General features: G+C 44.9%; 1 protein-coding gene across 3 annotated transcripts in view; it reads left to right on the top strand.

Annotated features, from left to right (window-relative positions):
• Window positions 1-13,263, top strand: part of DLG5 (discs large MAGUK scaffold protein 5) — a 679,445-nt gene that overhangs the window by 623,425 nt on the left and 42,757 nt on the right. For 2 of the 3 annotated variants that reach the window (XM_069753072.1, XM_069753075.1), the window contains one exon: window positions 3,542-3,738. In XM_069753072.1, the coding sequence (XP_069609173.1) occupies window positions 3,542-3,738 (197 nt within the window). The remainder of the gene's footprint in view (window positions 1-3,541; window positions 3,739-13,263) is intronic. The other variant, XM_069753073.1, reaches the window with a different exon arrangement.

Genomic DNA, 13,263 nt, shown 5'->3' with positions numbered 1-13,263 from the left:
GCGGCCTCAGGAAGATGGCCGCGCCCACCGAGAAACCGCTGAATAGCGGCGAGCGTGCTCTTTTTCTACAGCTGCGCAATGCATTCGGCACTTGCGCATGCAAGAAGCACTACGCCACCAACGGGAACATAAGCAAGATGTGGGGGAGAAACAGCGCTGTGACCACGCCCATCTGACCTGACCAGCCTGATTGACAGGCGAAAAAGGCCACTTTTGTAAGGTATTTCGGCAGCATAGGTAGGGAATCAGGGGACAAAAAATACCCTATTGTAAAGCACAGCTCAGGCCCTATTTAACGGTATTTTTTCTCCTACTGAAAAAACGGGGTGACAGGTTCCCTTTAAAACAGCTGTCAGACTCTAAGGGTATGTGCACACTATGCAGATTTAGTGCAGAATTAGTACAGTTCTGCAGCAGATTTTTCTGCTGCAGAAACGCTGCAGAACTGACTGTGATTTACAGTACAATGTAAATCAATGTGGAAAAAAAAAGCTGTGCACATGGTGCAGAAAAATCTGCGCAGAAACGCTGCAGATTTCAAAGAAGTGCATGCCACTTCTTTTGTGCGTTTCTGCAGCGTTTCTGCACCCCTCCATTAATAGAAATCTGCAGTGGTAAAAACTGCACAAAATCTGCATCAATTATGCACTTAAAACGCATAAAAAACGCACCTGCGAATTCTGCCAGGAGATGCAGATTTAGTGCAGAAAATTCTGCACCACATTTCCTACGTTTGCACATAGCCTAAGGCTGCTATTTGGTCAAGAATTGCCAAGGCAAACATCAAGACCACACAATTATGATCTGAGGGCAACAATTGGAATAAAGAGGAAGCCCCCACACTCTATTAACCATTTATATGATGTAGTTACTATTGACAGCAGCATCTAAGGGGGTTAACAGAATTAAACAGTGCAAGCACTGATCATGGCTGATGCAGCAAGTTGTCAGCTATAGTGCACAACCGACAGCTGCTGGATTGTGACCTATATGGGGATGCTATTCTCTTATATCTCAGGTCCATTAAAAAAAACGTAATGGCTAGTGATGAGCGAATATACTCGTTACTCGAGATTTCCCGAGCACGCTCGTGTGACCTCTGAGTATTTTTTAGTGCTCGGAGATTTAGTTTTCCTCAGCTGAATGATTTACATCTCTCAGCCAGCATAAGTACATGTGGAGATTCCCGAGCAACCAGGCAACCCCCACATGTACTTATGCTGGCTAACAGATGTAAATCATTCAGCTTTGGCGATGAAAACTAAATTTCCGAGCACTAAAAAATATTCGGAGGTCACCGAGCATGCTCGGGAAATCTCGAGTAACGAGTATATTCGCTCATCACTAGTATTGGCGATCATTAAGGGGTTAAAAAAGAAAACATTAGGTTGACAATAAATGGCTTCACCCAACCACTAACCATGAGTCGAGAAAATGTTTTGGTGTTATCATTCATGTTCTCTGAAAAAAGGCCAAGAAAGCAAAAATTCTGCCTGGGTGTCATGCTGATGCGTTGCAGTATAGCGCAACCTCCACCAGAGGGAGCTTGAGAGGGGAGTGAGACTGCGTACACAGAGAAGCACCACAGAGCAGCAGCACAGGCACCACCAAGTGGCGAGAGAGTGATCAGACAAACCGAGTCAAAAGACAGGCAAATGTACTAAAAGGATCAGAAGTACATGTGGTCAGGAACAAGCCAGGAGGTTCAGCAATGGTCAGGAGCGGATAAGACAAGGTCAGAAGGCAGAAGCAAGTCCAAATACAAGCCAAGTCAGAAACCAAAGAATCAAACCAACAAACAGGGAGACGATGGGAAAAGGGCACACAGAGAGAGTCAACAGACCTGGGTAAAGTCAGGGATCACAGCAGGAATAATCAAGGGCTACCAGAGTCAGGTTCACACGTCGAAGGCAGAACTATAGCTGACACCGCCAGCAGGATGCATAAGAGCTAAGTAGCAAACCTGAACCCAGAATGAGGCAGAGCAAAGTTATCCCTTGACATGATCCGCCGGGAAAAAGGGCAAACAGGATTAAACCCTGGAATGGATCATGACACTGGGTATGTAAACTTCTGAGCACAACTGTATAATAGATACGGTATATATACAATTATGATGTTTTGCACTTTTTGAGTACTCTGGCTCTTCATTGCTGTTTTATTGTCCCCTTTAATATATTTCAATATATTTCCATACTTGTTAGGTCTCGAGTTCCCGCTTCTGCACAGGGGGAATCTCGAGCCATCTCCGCTGCGGTCTCCCATTCTTATCCAGCCACAGTGGAGTCTGCTCAGCAGGGACGTCGGTCCCAGCGTCTTGCTCAGTCTCACTCTTTACAGAGAGTTACTGCTGCTTCTTCAGCTTCTGCCATTAAAGTCAGTGCTGGTCAGCAGCGAGCGGACTTCTCTGGGACTAAGTCCTTGTCTGCACACACTGAGCATGCCCAGGGCAAGATCTCCCGTTGGAGATCGAGGGTCATGTGCTCAGGCTCTGCAGCACATTCCATTGGTCCTCTTGGCAGGTCTTGGAAGGGCAAAGTTTCTGTGGCCACTTCCTGTGCTGCAACTATATAAACTGCGCATGACCGCACGGCCATGCGCTAGTGTACAATTGTTAATGTGTGTATGTTGTGAGTGCAAGTCGTCCTTGGATACCCCTACCCTATTGAATGTCTGTTCGCGGAAGGTGTATGGTTGCTATCTAGCGCCCGACTTATCCTACAGCACGAATCACACATTACAGCGTCCAGTTGCTGTGACCGCCAGTACGGCGCCGTGCACTTCCTCTGTGCTTTCCTTACCCAAGCCTGGGTGGTTAGTGGCGTTCGTCAGTGCGGCACCGCATGCACTCTTGTGCCTTAATATTGTTATTTAGTTTCCTTACACACCCAGTTGCGGTGCTGTGCCAGCAAGGGTCTAATCGGACTTCAATCCTAGTTGGGGTTGAGTTCGCTGACTACTTTCTCGCGCTCTATGTGCGGTACCGCGGTCCTGTGACGCAACAGGATCGCTTCCTTCACGCTGGGTGAAGTTTAACCCATGTGTGTATACTTATGAGTACCGCCATATAGTCCGTCATTACTTGGCAGCAGGTTCCATCTCTGCACGGTGGACCCCGGGCTGCGAACGCACCATACTCTATCTGTCTTATTATTTGGTGCGTTCCGCTAGCCCTAACAATACTTTTGCTCTTTGTGGTGATGGCGAACTCAGTCGAGGGGTTCAAGAGAGGCCTGGATGTCTTCCTGGAGCAGAACAATATTGTATCATACAATTATTAGGTTCTGTAAAAGGACGTAAATCTGGGGATTTATTATGATGGAATATAGGCTGAACTGGATGGACAAATGTCTTTTTTCGGCCTTACTAACTATGTTACTATGTTACTATCTACATCACTTATTCATAGCTATTCTCAGTGCATATGAAAGATGGGAAAATTGTGTCTACTACAAAACATTCATTCTGTATTATTTCTTGGCTTTTGTTTACAAGTGTTCTTGGTGTGCATGCCATTCAAGTATTAAATTGATTATTTTAGGATGGAGCAAGAATTTTCCCGCCGCCTCAGTGTTTCTGAAATACGAGATGAAGGTGGTGCTGCCAAAACCCTCTCTGCTGCTGCTAGGCGTTCCTTTTTTCGTAGAAAAAATAAACACAAGCGAAGTGGGTCTCGAGATGGTAAGGAACTTCAAGGGTTGGACACCATTAGCACAGATTCTATCCCTTTACTTGACGGTAAGGAAAATGAAATAAAACAAATGCAATGGGATTTCCAATGCTTGCTTGTCCTCTAGATTTCAGTCCTTGTTTTTTGTAACTAACCTTAGATTAAACAAAGATAAAACTTGGAAGCAAAACAATAAAAAAAGTATGTTTAGATAAAATGCAAAAAGGTCTCAAAACCGCAAAATCCTTGTATGTGTTGGATATAATCCTCTTACCAAAACCTCCAATACATAAGAGGTAAGAGGAAGGCTCATTATATAGAACCAAAATGTCACATCAGCATTATAACGATATGTTCTACTGGAATGCTGCTTTCTTTTGTGAACTATATGCATATAGATAGAAATATATTAAGCGTATGGTGAGATTCTCCGCTTTATATTTTAACAAATATGTTGGGGATATAATTTTGTGCTACTTATTAATATATATACCGTATATACTCGAGTATAAGCCGACCCGAGTATAAGCCGACCCGAGTATAAGCCGACCCCCCTAATTTTGCCACAAAAAGCTGGGAAGACTTATTGACTCGAGTAAAAGCCTAGGGTGGAAATGCAGTATTTACCGGTGAATTTCAAAAATAAAAATAGATCATTATTTCCCCATAGCTGTGCCATATAGTGCTCTGCACCGTTCATATTGCCCCATATCTGTGCCCCATACAGTGCTCTGCACCGTTCATATTGCCCCATAGATGCTGCACAGATGCCCCATACAGTGCTCTGCACCATTCATATTGCCCCATAGATGCTGCACAGATGCCCCATACAGTGCTCTGCACCGTTCATATTGCCCCATAGATGCTGCACAGATGCCCCATACAGTGCTCTGCACCGTTCATATTGCCCCATAGATGCTGCACAGATGCCCCATACAGTGCTCTGCACCGTTCATATTGCCCCATAGATGCTGCACAGATGCCCCATACAGTGCTCTGCACCGTTCATATTGCCCCATAGATGCTGCACAGATGCCCTATACAGTGCTCTGCACCGTTCAAATTGCCCCATAGATGCTGCACAGATGCCACATACAGTGCTCTGCACCGTTCATATTGCCCCATAGATGCTGCACAGATGCCCCATACAGTGCTCTGCACCGTTCATATTGCCCCATAGATGCTGCCCAGATGCCCCATATATTGCTCTGCACCGTTCATACTGCGCCATAGATGCTCCACATAAATCTGTGCCGCTGCTGCTGCAATAAAAAAAAAAAAACACATACTCACCTTTCTTGATTGCAGCTCCCGGCGTCCGGTCCCGGCGCCTCCATCTTCCCTGCGTCTCTACTCTGACTGATCAGGCAGAGGGCGCCGCGCACACTATATGCGTCATCGCGCCCTCTGCCTGAACAGTCAGAGCGCAGACGCCGGGAAGATGGAGGCGCCGGGAAGATGGAGCGGCGCCCGGCGGCTGGAACGTGGACAGGTAAATATGCCATACTTACCTAGTCCTAGCGATCCTGGCGCTCCCCGCCTTCCTCCCCGTCTTCTGCGTTGCAGCCTCTTCCTGTCAGCGGTCATCGGCACCGCTGATTAGAGAAATGAATAGGCGGCTTCACCCCTATGGGAGGTGGAGCCGCCTATTCATTTCTGTAATGAGCGGTCCCACGTGACCGCTGAAGAGGGGAAGAAGCTGCAGCACAGAACACCGTGGGACGGCAGGGACAGCGCCAGGATCGCTGGGACTAGGTAAGTATACCTCAGCGCCCTCACCCCCTCACCCGCCAACCCCACCACTACCGTGACTCGAGTATAAGCCGAGAGGGGCACTTTCAGCCGAAAAATTTGGGCTGAAAATCTCGGCTTATACTCGAGTATATACGGTGTATATATATATATATAATGTATATATATAAAAAGAAAACACAAAGCAGCACCAAAAGAAAACAAAGGGTGCAAAAAATCCTTCCAGGTATATACCAAACCTCATGCTTTTATCCAGAAAAATTAAGGCAGCACTCCAATAGAAAAAATAAATGTGGTATATTGGCCCATGTGCGACGTTTCGGTCCAGGATGTGGACCTTTCTCAATTGACAGCTGCCAGATGTGAACAAGGAGGACTTAAAGAATGAGAGCGATGGCGCCAAAGAGTATATACCGTACAATTGCTAAGGTGGGGCCCCGACATGGGATACTCACCACACACGGGGATATGAACACACACACACAAAATACGCCACACACTACCACGTGCTTGAACACATATACCAGCCTCAGTACACATTTCACCACACATACACCAACCTCGCTACATAAAAGTCGAAACACAAAAGTCGCAACACATGCAAAAGTGGCCTCACACCAAACTTGCACATACTCAAAACGCACCACACATAAAACTCACCATGCGCAAAACTTGCTGCACACAACTTGCTACACTAACCTGTCACATGCAGCTCGACACACAAAAAGTTGCTACACGCATGTCGCCACACAAAACTCGTCTCACAAAAGTCACTACATGCATGTCGCCACACGCAACTCAACACACACAACTTGACACATGAAACTCGCCCTAAAACACACACAAGTCTGGTATTACCCTTCAAAAATAAAAATCTTATTAATAAGCAGACAAACTACAAGAGCAACAAATGTACCATATAGGAAATACGGCAGCTGTCAGTCACATGACCTGTCTATTATGTGTATATGTGAGCTAATATATACTGCCTGGGGGGAGGGCTTCCTGTTGGCTGGGGATTTATCAGGCTGCCAATTTAGCTTACAAATGCTGAGGTAAAAATACTGACCAAATAACGTGTGAACGAGGTTTAATACAGGAGGAGATGACACACCGATATATACTATATACAGGAGGAGATGACATACAGGTACTTACTATATACAGGGGAGATGACACACAGGTATATACTATATACAGGAGCAGATGACACACAGATATATACTATATACAGGAGGAGATGACATACAGGTATATACTATATACAGGGGAGATGACACACAGGTATATACAGGAGCAGATGACACACAGGTATATACTATATGCAGGAGGAGATGACACATGGGTATATACTATATACAGGAGGAGATGACATACAGGTATATACTATATACAGGAGGAGATGACTTACAGGTATATACTATATACAGGAGGAGATGACACAGGTATATTCAGGAGGAGATGACATACAGCAGGTATATACTATATACAGGGGAGATGACATACAGGTATATACTGTATACAGGAGGAAATAACGTACAGTTATATACTATATACAGAAGAGATGACATACAGGTGTATACTATATAACATGTATATACTGAGGGGAAAATTAGAGGTGTGTGGTGAAAATGAAAAATGGTGACTGCAAAATGAGAGGAGTGAGGTAAAATAGTGGAGTGATCGGAAAATGACAGATGTGAGGTCGAAATGACAAGAGTTAGGGGGGAATGAGAGGAGCAAGGGGGAAAATGAGAGCCGTGATGGGAAAATAAGAGAAGTGAGGTGCTATAACTAACCACAGATATTTACTATGCCCAGGCAACGTCGGGCTCTTTAGCTAGTGTGTATATATATATATATATATATATATATATGTGTGTGTGTATATTTATACTGTGTGTGTTTATATAGATATACAATGGAACACATTGTTTGCTTATATTTTGCTCTCACCAAATCTGTATTTTCCATGCTAACAATGTTTCTAAAGAAGCTTTATTTGGTTTCAAATGGAAAAAAGAAAAGAGAACTGGTTTGGGGGAAGCCATTTATTGTCAAACTACTGTGTTTTCTGTTTTTAAACCATAATGACAACCCAAAACATCCAAATGACCCTCATCAAAAATTAATATACACCATTTCTTAGTACCATGTATTGCCCTCTCTAACATCAATGACAGCTTGAAGTCTTCTGTGGTTGTTGTGGATGAGGTTCTTTATTTTCTCAGATGGTAAAGTTGCCCACTCTTCTTGGCAAAAAGCCTCCAGTTCCTGAAAATTCCCGGGCTGTCTAGCTTGAACTGCACACTTGAGATCTCCCCAAAGTGGCTCAATGATATTGAGGTCAGGAGACTGAGATGGCCACTCCAGAACCTTCACTTTGTTCTGCTGTAGCCAATGACAGGTCGACTTGGCCTTGTGTTTTGGATCGATGTCATGTTGGAATGTCCAAGTATGTCCCATGCGCAGCTTCCGGGCTGATGAGTGCAAATTTGCCTCCAGTATTTGCTGATAAGGTGCTGCATTCATCTTTGACCAAGTTTCCTTTGCCTTTGTAGCTCACACATCCCCAAAACATCAGAAATCCATCTCCGTGCTTTACAGTAGGAATGGTATTACTTTCATCATAGGCCTTGTTGACCGCTTTCCAAGTGTAACGTTTATGGTTGTGGCCAAAGAGTTAAATTTTGGTCTCATCACTCCCAATTACTTTGTTCTAGAAGTTTTGAGACTTGTCTCTATGCTGTTTTGTGTATTGTAAGTGAGATACTTTGTAGCATTTGCGCAGGAATGGCTTTCTTCTGGCGACTAAACCATGCAGCCCATTTTTCTTAAAGAGCTTCCTTATTGTGTATCTTGAAACAGCCACACTGCTAGTTTTCAGAGAGTCCTGTATTTCAGCTGAAGTGTTATTTGTGGGTTTTTCTTTGCATCCTGAACAATTTTGCTGGCAGTTGTGGACAACATTTTTGTTGGTCTACCTGACCGTGGTTTGGTTTTTACAGAGCCCCTGATTTTCCATTTGTTAATCACAGTTTGAATGCTGCTGACTGGCATTATCAATTTTTGGATATCTTTTTGTATCCATTTCCTGTTTTATACAGTTCATCTACCTTTTCCCATAGATCCGTTGACAATTCTTTTGCTTTCCCCATGACACACAATCGGGAAACGTCAATGGCTGGATGAAAGATGCAAGAGTCTGTCTGGATCCCAGATCACTCAGCTTTTATGCACGCACACACTGATTACATGCAAACAGGTCACAGGTGAGTATGTTACCTTTAGGGTATGTTCACACGTTCAGGATTTCCATCCTTTTTTTTTCAGGACAGTTTTTTTTAAAAAACTGCAGCTCTTGGCAGAAAACGCAGGTCCTTTTTTTGGTCCTTTTTTTGTCCTTTTTTGATGCGTTTTTTGATGCGTTTTTTTTATGCGTTTTTTTATCCTTTTTTTATGCAGTTTTCTATGCAGAGACTGTGTGTTTCCTAGGAAGCTTTTTAGGGCTAAAATGGCTGAAAATACCCTACCCCTAACCCTACCCCTAACCCTAACCCTACCCCTAACCCTACCCCTAACCCTACCCCTACCCCTATTCTAACCTTAGTGAAAAAAAAAAAAAAAAAATTCTTAATTTTTTTATTGTCCCTACCAATGGGGGTGACAAAGTGGGGGGGGTGTCATTTACTATTTTTTTATTTTGATCACTGAGATAGGTTATATCTCAGTGATCAAAATGCACTTTGGAGCGAATCTGCCGGCCGGCAGATTCGGCGGGCGCACTGCGCATGCGCCCGCCATTTTGCAAGATGGCGGCGCCCAGGGAGAAGACGGCCGGACGGACACCGGGACGCCGGGTAAGTATAAGGGGGGGAGATTAGGGCACGGGGGGGGCATCGGAGCACTGGGGGGGGCATCGGAGCACGGGGGGGGGCGGGATCGGAGCACGGGGGGGCAGCCACACTCCGCCCACGCACTTCCGCCCGCTCCCCCGCACTTCCTGCTGCAGCGGTTCTGCACATCAAATCGCAGTAAAACCCGCAGATATATTTTTGATCTGCGGGTTTTACTGCGATTTTGACCTCACAATGGAGGTCTATGGGTGCAGAACCGCTGCGGTTCAGGAAAAAGAAGTGACATGCTCCTTCTTTTTTGCCGCAGCTATTCTGCGCGGCTTTTTAAACGAAATTACGGACCATGTGCACAGCAGTGACTGTTTTCCATAGGGTTACATTGTTATGTACCCTGCATGGAAAACTGCTGCGGAACCGCAGCGGCAATACCGCTGCGGTTCCGCAGTAAAAAACGCACTGTGTGAACATGGCCTTAGTATCCATTCAAACCCATTTGTGTCAACTTCTGTGCATGTTATCAGGCCAAAATCACCAGGGTATGTGAACTTTTGATCAGGGTCATTTGGATGTTTTGGGTTGTCATTATGATTTAAAAAGAGAAAACTCAGTAGCTTGACAATTGTGAGGCAGTGACCGGTGTCACAGGTGGGGGGCGCTGTATGTTCTCCCCAGGATGCACACGGAGGCATATTGAGGCCATGGGGGTGCCTTGCAGTTACAGGTGAAGATGTGATTGCAATTGTAATGCAGTAACCAATGCCACAGGCAGGGGTCCCTGTGTGTTCTCCCCAGGATGTGCACAGAGGCGTATGGAGGCCTTGAGAGTGCATTGAAGCATGTTAGTGTCCAAGACAGAGTTGGGAAAACCTGCTCTGGGGTTTTTGTATTTTGAAACGGACAAGCGGAGCCAAAGCAGCCAGGGCTCCATGAGTATGGCCTGAGTGCCCGACGTCCACAGATGGGGATTGTGCTCACAGCCCAACACCGTGCAGGACGCTTGGCATTTGACACAGAGCACCAGGATTGGCAAAATCGCAACTGTCGCCCTGTGCTCTTCACAGATGAAAGCAGGTTCACACTGATCACATGTGACAGATGTGACAGAGTCTGGAGATGCCGTGGAGAGCGATCTTCTGCTTGCAACATCCTTCAACTTGACCAGTTTGGCAGTGGGTCAGTAATGGTGTGGGGTTGCATTTCTTCGGAAGACCGCTCAGCCGTCCATGTGCTTGCCAGAGGTAGCCTGACTGCCATTAGGTACCAAGATGAGATCCTCAGACCCCTTCTGAGACCATATGCTGGTGCGGTTTGCCCTGGGTTCCTCCTAATGCAGGACAGTGCCAGACCTGATGTGGCTGGAGTGTGTCAGCAGTTCTTACAAGACAAAGACATTGAAGCTATGGACTGTCCCGCCCGTTCCCCAGACCTGAATCCAATTTAATGCATCTGGGACATCATGTCTCGGCCATCCACCAATGTCACATTGCACTACAGACTGTCTAGGTGTTGGCGGATGCTTTAGTCCAGGTCTGGGAGGAGATCTCTCAGGAGACCATCCACCGCCTCATCAGGAGCATGCCCAGGCGTTGTAGGGAGATCATAGGCTACGTTCAGATTAGCGTTTCCCGACGCTGCGTCGGGAAACGCAGCGGCGACGCACGCGTCATGCGCCCCTATGTTTAACATGGGGGACGCATGCGTTTTTCTTGTTGCGTTTTCCGACACGTGCGTCGTTTTTGACGCTAGCGTCGGACGCAAGAAAACGCAACAAGTTGCATTTTTCTTGCGTCCGATTTTCGTCACAAAACGACGCACGCGTCGCAAAACGCAGCGTTTTTTCGTGCGTCGTGCGTTGCGTCGCCGACGCAGCGGCGCGCAACGCTAATCTGAACGTAGCCATACAGGCACTTGGAGGCCACACACTACTGAGTATAATTTCCTTGCATTGAGGCATTTCCACTAAAGTTGGATCAGCCTGTAACTTCATTTTCCACTTTGATTTTGAGCATTATTCCAACTCCAGACCTCCGTGGGATATTAGTTGTGATTTACATTAATAATTTTTAGGTTTTGTTGTTCTCAACACATTCCACAATATTTTATTAATGTGGGATTTTAGTGTTCCCTTTAGTTTTTTGAGCAGTGTATATACAGACAGTATAAGTACATAAATGTATATTAAAAAGTACCACAGACTCATATCTCAGTATAGGTGGCTGGTATAATGTAATGGTTCATTGCACAGCCTACATAGTTACATAGTTATTAAGGTTGAAGGAAGACTATAAGTCCATCTAGTTCAACCCATAGCCTAACCTAACATGTTGATCCAGAGGAAGGCAAAAAAAAACCCATGTGGCAAAGAGTAAGCTCCACATTGGGGAAAAAAATTCCTTCCCGACTCCACATACGGCAATCAGACTAGTTTCCTTGTATCAACGCCCTATCAAGGAATCTAGTGTATATAGCCTGTAACATTATGCTTTTCCAGAAAGGTATCCAGTCCCCTTTTAAATTTAAGTAATGAAACACGCATTACAACATCATACGGCAGAGAGTTCCATAGTCTCACTGCTCTTACAGTAAAGAATCCGCGTCTGTTATTATGCTTAAACCTTTTTTCCTCCAAACGCAGAGGATGCCCCCTTGTCCCTGTTTCAGGTCTATGATTAAAAAGATCATCAGAAAGGTCTTTGTACTGTCCCCTCATATATTTATACATTAAAATAAGATCACCCCTTAGTCTTCGTTTTTCCAAACTAAATAGCCCCAAGTGTAATAACCTTGGTCGCTCTTCTCTGCACCCACTCTAGTTCAGCTATGTCTTTCTTATACACCGGAGACCAGAACTGTGAACAGTATTTTAAGTGTGGTCGAACTAGAGACTTGTATAGAGGTAAAATTATGTTCTCCTCATGAGCATCTATGCCTCTTTTAATGCATCCCATTATATTATCTGCCTATGTAGCAGCTGCCTGACACTGGCCACTGAATATGAGTTTGTCATCCACCCATACACCCAGGTCTTTTTCATTGACAGTTTTGCCCAGAGTTTTAGAATTAAGCACATAATTATATATCTTATTACTTCTACCCAAGTGCATGACCTTACATTTATCCCCATTAAGGCTCATTTGCCATTTATCAGCCCAAGCTTCTAGTTTACATAAATCATCCTGTAATATAAAATTGTCCTCCTCTGTATTGATTACCCTGCAGAGTTTAGTGTCATCTGCAAATATTGAAATTCTGCTCTGAATGCCCCCTACAAGGTCATTAATAAATATGTTAAAAAGAAGAGGGCCCAATACTGACCCCTGTGGTACCCCACTGCTAACCGCTACCCAGTCCGATTGTGCTCCATTATTAACCACCCTTTGTTTCCTATCCCTGAGCCAGCTCTCAACCCACTTGCACATATTTTCCCCTATCCCCATTATTCTCATTTTATGTATCAACCTTTTGTGTGGCACCGTATCAAAAGCTTTTGAAAAGTCCATATACACTACATCCACTGGGTTCCCTTGGTCCAATCCGGAACTTACCTCTTCATAGAAACTGATCAAATTATTCTGACATGAACGGTCCCTAGTAAACCCATGCTGATACTGGGTCATGAGGTTATTCCTCTTCAGATACTCCAGTATAGCGTCCCTTAGAATGCCCTCCAGGATTTTACCCACAGTAGAGGTTAAGCTTACTAGCCTATAATTACCGAGTTCAGTTTTTGTCCCCTTTTTGAATATTGGCACCACATTTGCTATACGCCAGTCCTGTGGTACAGACCCTGTTATTATGGAGTCTTTAAAGATTAAAAATAATGGTCTATCAATGACTGTACTTAATTCCTGCAGTAGTCGAGGGTGTATCCCATCCGGGCCCGGAGATTTGTCAATTTTAGTGATTTTTAGACGCCGCCGCACTTCCTGCTGGGTTAAGCAAGTGACATGGGAGACTGAAAAAAAGGTACAACCACCAACGTGG

The sequence above is a fragment of the Ranitomeya imitator genome, chromosome 2 (genome assembly GCF_032444005.1).
Source record: "Ranitomeya imitator isolate aRanImi1 chromosome 2, aRanImi1.pri, whole genome shotgun sequence".
NCBI lineage: Eukaryota > Metazoa > Chordata > Amphibia > Anura > Dendrobatidae > Ranitomeya > Ranitomeya imitator.
Note: the sequence above shows the minus strand (reverse complement) of the source record. Positions and strands in the feature narration are given on the sequence as shown.